Raw genomic sequence first — 7,482 nt, 5'->3', positions numbered from 1 at the left:
TTGACAATAATGGCTCAATTATGGAAGAAACGAAACGTACCACTTAGAAATAGCTATAAAAGGAGAAGATTGATCATTTGTAAGGACACGAAATATCACCGAAATATACTGATTTACTTTGTTTTCTTCTGTTCATCTGGTTATTATCAAAGCCAATTTCTTTTATTCATTTTATATATTGATTATCAGTAACCCGAGTTCTTTTAAAATAACGCTTTGACCGAAATTACTATTTTTGGTTAAACATACTTATTTTTCAAGAAAACATTTTCCACGGAATACATTTTCCACTATACTAAACACACCCGAAAAGTTCTTGTGTTGCGAAAGAGTTTCCACCATTGTCGAAATTATAATTCTTCAATGTATATATAAGTCAAAGTCAAATAATCTTAGTTACCGATTTATTCTACCGTACAAATTGGAATTAAACTTAAAAGTACTGCACTAATTCGTTATGGTAATGTTATCATCCATATATTTTAATTTTGAAATAAATTTATTTCCTTTAATTTTATCCATTACGAAATTCTTTACTAAAACCAAATCAAAATGATTTGACGGCTGCCATTATAGAGCAAATAAACAGGCCAAGCGTATAAGATAATCTCTACCAACGTGGACCATCTGTAGATTTATTAATTTCATTTTGTCCCATACCAAACTCTAATAAATTCTCTTCAACAACCTCTTCTTCCTCATATTTAGCTCAATATATTTTCACTTTCTCCAAATAAACATATTGTTGTTCTGAAAATTTTAGTTCTTGTAAAAATTACATAGAAAATGGCAAGCAGTTTCAGAAGAATTGGGAAATTGGCTACAATTTCTTCCAAAAATCAAAGTAGGAGATTTTCGTCAACAGTTGATCAGACGCTTAAAAAAAGTGAAGGAATCAGTCCCAGCAAATCTGTCAACCTTTTTACTGCTATTAATCAAGCTCTTCACATCGCCTTAGACTCTGATCCTCGGTATTTTTTTTTAATTGTATTTGTATTTTTCCAATTTCCTTTTTTGGTAAGTGTACGAAAAAGTTAGGTTTTGTTGTCCCTAGATCAGTCTATCGCTCAATCACGAATTAGAAATTAGCAAAGCGGGAAAAGAAAGAGGGAAGGTGGTAGTACGTTGTTGTTAATTTGCTTGATTAACAAAAGACTACAAGTATTACTAGTACTGTACTTTTAAACTATGTGGATGGAGGAAAAGGGAAAAAAGAAAAGAAAAAAAAAAAGAAATAGATAAAGGAGAAAGTATAATCTTTAAGTTATTCGGGAATAATACTGATAAATTGAATTTTCAACAAAGATTTTATAATGAGAATCTAAAGTTGGAGAAGGTGGAGAAAGCAAGTTCCTTTCCTTGTACAAATACAATTTTTAAGTAAAAAGCCAAGAAGCTATCTTTTCGTTAAACTGAAATGATTCTTCTTTATTCCACCCCTCAATTCTCATTTTGAGGGTCATAAGTATGTGATATTTGGTTTTAAATCTAAAATTTCATTTTTGAACATAATTTAGATACTCTACACTGATCAAAGACTGGTCAAATGACCTTAAGAAACAGAAATAGTCCATTCTTTTTATTAGGGGCGGCCCATCCATAAAGCAAGTAAAGCAACCGCTTTAGGCCTTGTATTTGTGAAGGCCTAGTTTTTGTTACACCTAACAGACTATGTATAAGTTTAAAAAGAGTTCTGTAAAGTGAAAAAGTTTGATTTCTTTCCTTAACAAATATAGAGAAGAAAGATTTGCAATTGCTATAATTTCTACCAAGAAAATTGCACTTGAAATGAATATCAAATCCGAATTTCGTAAGAAACGTGTGATATATAGGAAGTAACAATTTGATGCGAATGTTGATAATGAAATTTCAAAATCTTTCGAAGAGTCCTTTAGAGTTGATTACTTTTGTATATAATAGACAACACTATTTTTCACTTCAAAATAGATTTGAACAATTCCAAGTATATGAAAATATTTTTGGTTTTCTATTTGGCAGTAAAACTAAGATCACTAGATGTTGGAAATTTGAAAAAATATTGTCTTATTCTTGAATGTTCCTTAAAGCACAATAATCAATTCGATATTGATGGTTTGAATTTATTTTCTGAATTAAAAGTATTAAGGAAAATAGTACAATTAGAAGATAACTGTTTAATTGATACACTTAATCAAATAAAAAGATTTAATTCTTTTTCAAATGCCTAAATTGCTTGTGGAATAATGTTACCGTTGCTTTAGCGGAAAGAAGTTTTCAAAATTAAAATTGATAAAATCTTACCTAAGAACAACAATGTCACAAGAAAGGTTAAATGTATTAGCTATATTGTCAATTGAGAAATACTTATTAGGAGTTTTTGATTATAAGAAAATTATTAATAACTTTGTATCTAAAAAAAAGCTAAAAAAAAAGAGTCTATGCTGATCAAAGACTGGTCAAATGTCCTTAAGAAACAGAAATAGTCCATTCTTTTTGTATTTTTTTTTTTTTAAATTTTGTGATAAATTTTCCAACAGAAGCTTTATTATTGGCTATCTATTCTCATCATGTTTTTGTATCAGTTATGTGAATGCTTTAGACCAATCTCATTTATGCATCATTTGTCATTTGCTATGTACTTTGCATCACAACTTCTTTTAAGCTCTGACACATGAATGGATAAGAAGGGGGTAGTGGTGAGGGAGAGGAGATGTCGCTCCCACAACGTTCTCGTTCGTTACTTTTCTGCATGAATAACTGTATCGTTTGTATTATCTTCTTTTCTGCAGGAATAACTGTACCATTTGTATTATCTCAAGAATACCTATTTTATTTTCCAGAACAGTATTTACGAGTAATACAACAACGTATTAGCGTTAAGCGTCTCCAGAAATATAAGGATGATAGCTTGAGCCTTCAGCTTTCGATTCCTTACCTTCATAGGAGGAGTTACCAGTTGCTTCCAGCTTAACTTTGGAATATTAGTTGACACAGACACGCAAATCCCAGTATACTTGTTTAGATTGCATCTAAATAGCATCCAAACTTCTTCAAGTAATGCTGACCATTTCAGCTGGATCTACTCATGCTCAATAATAGATTATGCTTTTGCCGGCCTGTTCTCTTTTACTTGCAATTTTTATGTGCTTGTTTATGGTTCATTGATGAAAGATGAATTTTCTTCTCAGTGCTTATGTATTTGGAGAAGATGTTGGTTTCGGTGGTGTCTTTCGTTGCACTACTGGATTAGCTGACCGATTTGGAAAACAGAGGGTTTTTAACACTCCTTTATGTGAGCAGGTATATCTGTGCTTATCTACTATATTCCACATCCACTCTAGCCCTTTCTGGGTGAAAGACCTGAGCTAATACCACCTGTTTCTTTGTTTTAATAATAAGAAATTCAGCATATATGTCATTTGATACAATGTGTGGTGCATAAGAACCTGACCATTTGGTTCCTCAGCATCCCAAATTACTTTCTTGTGTGAAAAAGTGTATCCGCTAATGGTTTTTTATGTGCAGGGCATAGTTGGATTTGCTATTGGTCTGGCTGCAATGGTCAGCTTCTGAGCTCTAAATACTGAAAGCTAAATAGTTAACTGTTTGCTGATATTGTTATTTTTTTGCTTCCTTAAATTTCAGGACAATCGAGCTATAGCAGAAATTCAATTTGCAGATTATATTTTTCCTGCTTTTGATCAGGTATGCATCTTCGCCGAGTCATGTACTAGCATATCGGCATGACATTTATCGACTGTCAGATTTTCGTTTTGTAGATTGTCAATGAAGCTGCGAAATTCAGATATAGGAGTGGTAATCAGTTCAACTGCGGAGGTAATTGGAGAACATATGATTTTATTGCACTTCATCATTTTATCTAAGTTTCAAGATGCTGAGCTGCTCATGATTTCCAGGCTTAACTATAAGAGCACCTTATGGAGCTGTTGGACATGGCGGGCATTACCACTCACAATCCCCTGAATCTTTCTTCTGCCATGTTCCTGGTATAAAGGTATCCCACGTCTTTCTTTGCATCTTATACTTGTCAGGTTCTTTTGAATGATTTTTCTCAAAATCACCATATTACATGTTTAGTTCCTCTTTAATTCCTTACGAAGCATTGGCACTATTTATGTGATTGACTCCTTTCCATGTGCTAGCGTTATTGAAACAACCATATCATCATTCCTTTTTAGTGCTACAACTTTATTCTTAAGTTCTGGTGCTAAAATGATTTTCATATGGTTACTGTAATTTATAACCTCTGTAGTTAATCGCTCTAGCCTTTTCCTGTACACATAGTCTTATGTAAACACGCAATATCAATTCTCCTCGTTAAGGTATCTAGTAATTGTATTATCTTATCTGTCAATGAACCTAAATTTCGCATGGCAAATGTGATGGGACCGACTTCTTTACCCATACCGTCCATGACTGTAACCCTTACTTATACTTCCTCAAGTCTAGTGGTGGAGGATTTTTCACTAAGAGGAGTCAAAATATAAACAGCTTATGAAGAAGCCAAGGGCATTCTATTACACAAAAAGAAATTTTACCTAGCTACACAGTAATTTTCCGGTGAAGGGTTGTCAATTTACACCCCTTGGACAAAGGTGGCTCCGCCACTGCTCACATCCAAGAGGTGAGGTGATGGAACACTTTCCTTTTTCTTTTTCATCACGCCCAGGTTCCGATGTAGCATGTACCCAGGAGAGCACATCTCGACGCGTTTAGTATTGTGAAGATTTCTCATAAATTGACTTCTTTTAGCTGGTCGTTGCCTTACCCCAGTCCTTATTTATGTGGGTTTAGTACTGGCAATGTGAGTTCAAATAGGATGCTAGCAAACACATGCAAAGTTTTCCGTCTCTACAAGACGGACATTCCTTCTTTTTTTTTCCTTTTCATAAGTCTCTACAAGATGGACATCAAATATTTGTTTGTCAAGTTCTTCCCTGCAAATGAGAAAAATCATTATTCTCCAAATACAGTATATAGATTGAGTTTCTCCATTCGTGAGCCATTACCATCATGAGCGTTGGTTGGATTGATGACTGATTATTTTTCGAGGTGGCTTGTTTCCCAATCTTGATTTTAAGTGAAGCACCAAGCTCCGTGATTCCATTACTATCTTCTATATGCTCACTCTGTTTTCCCTATCTGTCACCTTTTTGCTTATAATTTCTACTCCTAAAGGGATTCTGGGAATAATTATTTATATTTTCTTTTCCTGAAATTCTTGATATATTTTCTTTAGAAACCAGATGCACTTCCTTTTTCTTTATGGAATTGAACACATACCTTCGACAACTTTTTGTGCAATTATTTGTGCAAGGTGGTCATCCCACGCAGTCCACATCAAGCAAAAGGATTGCTGTTATCATCCATACGTGACCCAAATCCTGTAGTCTTTTTTGAGCCAAAGGTAATCTCTTTTACGTTCCTCGTAATACTCTTTGCTGCAGATCATTGAATATGTCTGGATGAATCTCAGATGCTTTACCGGATGGCTGTTGAAGAAGTTCCTGAAGATGATTATATGTTGCCTCTCTCCGAGGCAGAGGTATGATGTCTTGTTTAATTGTTTATTATGAATTTGAAAGCTGAAGAGCATGCTACCATTATCTTATCAAAAAAATCTGAAGTGTATGCAAAAATGCAGGTCATCAGGGAAGGTAGTGATATCACATTAGTTGGTTGGGGAGCTCAGCTATCTACTATGGAGCAGGCATGCATTGAAGCTGCAAAGGTGAATACTAGTTTCTAATAGATCTGTTATAATATGTTGCCTTGAATAGATTTCTTGTCATTTTATTGTCCATGGTTTTTGCATGCTCAAACTTCTTTCTCACGCTTGGTATTGTATCATATCTATCAGTTAATCTTTCAGCTGTACCTCTTATGTACTTCTCCTGATTACTTATCAGCTTCTAAATACGTATATTCTATAGGAAGGGATCTCATGCGAACTGATAGACCTTAAAACTTTAATACCATGGGACAAGGAAACAGTAGAGGCTTCTGTCAAAAAGACAGGAAGGCTTCTGGTGAGTATTCTAAGCAATGCTTTACGGAATTGAAGAGGTAATATCATCCTAATTAAATAACTTACTGGAAGTTTCTGGTTTGTAGGTTAGTCATGAAGCTCCTGTGACAGGTGGATTTGGTGCTGAAATTTCTGCATCTATAGTTGAGCGTTGCTTTATGAGAGTATGTATTTCCTTATTTTAGGTCTCCTTGTAGACTTATGTTAGTTTCCTTTTCTTTCCTGGATCACCTTAATAAATGTCAAACCCTATAACTCATAGGCAAGGTCATGTGCCCTCTGTGCTTTTGGATTTGTGAAACATAGTTAAAGCAAGCAGTCTTAAGGAATAATGAGTGGTACCTCGGTTGTTTGGAAAAATGCAAACAACTTAGAGCTTTTGCATACATACTCCTGGTGATCTTGGACTTAGGCGCCATATCTTGTGTGAGTGGGTGAGGCTACTGAACTTGTCAGTGTTGTCTAGCATCTGGGTAACTGGGTTAGCTAAAAGTTAAGTATTTGCCACCTGCCTTATCTCAGGTTCAGTAACTGGGTCCTGTTTTAAACCAGGAGTGCTTTATGAATCGGAATCTTGTATGGGTATCAATATGCTTTGCTGGTGCACATGAATAATTTATGTATTAGAGGTGATTGCCTTGGATAGGGGTGTTTTAGTAAGGCCCTTCTGTTAGTTGAGGACGTCAGTAAATAGCATGAACATGAACATGCTGCAAGAAGCTAGCAGTTCTAGTATGAGCATTTTAGTTCTCCAATCTCTTTTATCAAATAGAAAATGCCGTAAGGAGTCCTATGTTCTAACAGGCACCAGGATTTAAATATAATGAATCTAACATTTAAAGTTCTTAACACCGAATTCATCATACATTTCAAATACAAAATTTAATATTTAGTGAAATCTTAGTGGTTTCATGCACGCACACACAGAGATAAAGGCTTTTTGTAAAAATACTGGATTAAGTTGAATCCGTTAAACATAGACTCCATCTGCATGTGTGTGTTCTCATGTTCCAATGTTTTGTCAAGACGTTACGAAATGAAGTACTTCTAAGTGTTCAATATTTGAGTTGCTTTGCAGTTGGAAGCTCCAGTGGCCAGAGTATGTGGGTTAGATACCCCTTTTCCTCTCGTCTTCGAACCCTTTTACTTGCCTACAAAGAACAAGGTAACAGGGCTTAAAACTTTTTTCATTTTCGAAGTTTCACCCCGAGTCTGACTAAAGTGCTGCTCTTTTTTTTTTGCCTGCAGATACTGGACGCAATCAAATCTACTGTGAATTACTAATGCTCTTCCACTCATGTGGAGCCACTGCCACACTAGATTGTTATTTCAACTAATTTATGCATTGTGTAGTTCATGATTGGCTGTTCTGTATTAACATACAAGTTCAAAACATTCCCTGTTATTTCTACTGCTAATAACAATTAATTCAAAGAAAAATCTATATTCGGTTA

The 7,482-nt window shown here is 34.7% G+C and overlaps 1 protein-coding gene across 1 annotated transcript; it reads left to right on the top strand.

Annotated features, from left to right (window-relative positions):
* The first annotated feature begins 627 nt into the window (after positions 1 to 627).
* Positions 628 to 7,482, top strand: LOC107765383 (2-oxoisovalerate dehydrogenase subunit beta 1, mitochondrial). Its single transcript, XM_016584019.2, has 13 exons — positions 628 to 971; positions 3,168 to 3,279; positions 3,505 to 3,540; positions 3,625 to 3,684; positions 3,759 to 3,816; positions 3,897 to 3,994; positions 5,318 to 5,407; positions 5,477 to 5,545; positions 5,645 to 5,731; positions 5,934 to 6,029; positions 6,115 to 6,192; positions 7,107 to 7,193; positions 7,277 to 7,482. Exons 1-13 carry the CDS (start codon positions 787 to 789, stop codon positions 7,310 to 7,312), a joined length of 1,092 nt encoding a protein of 363 aa, XP_016439505.1. The 5' UTR covers positions 628 to 786; the 3' UTR covers positions 7,313 to 7,482.

This window comes from Nicotiana tabacum, chromosome 22 (genome assembly GCF_000715075.1).
Source record: "Nicotiana tabacum cultivar K326 chromosome 22, ASM71507v2, whole genome shotgun sequence".
Taxonomy (NCBI): Eukaryota; Viridiplantae; Streptophyta; class Magnoliopsida; order Solanales; family Solanaceae; genus Nicotiana; species Nicotiana tabacum.
The sequence above is the reverse complement of the archived record's forward strand: the minus strand, read 5'-3'. Positions and strand labels throughout refer to the sequence as shown.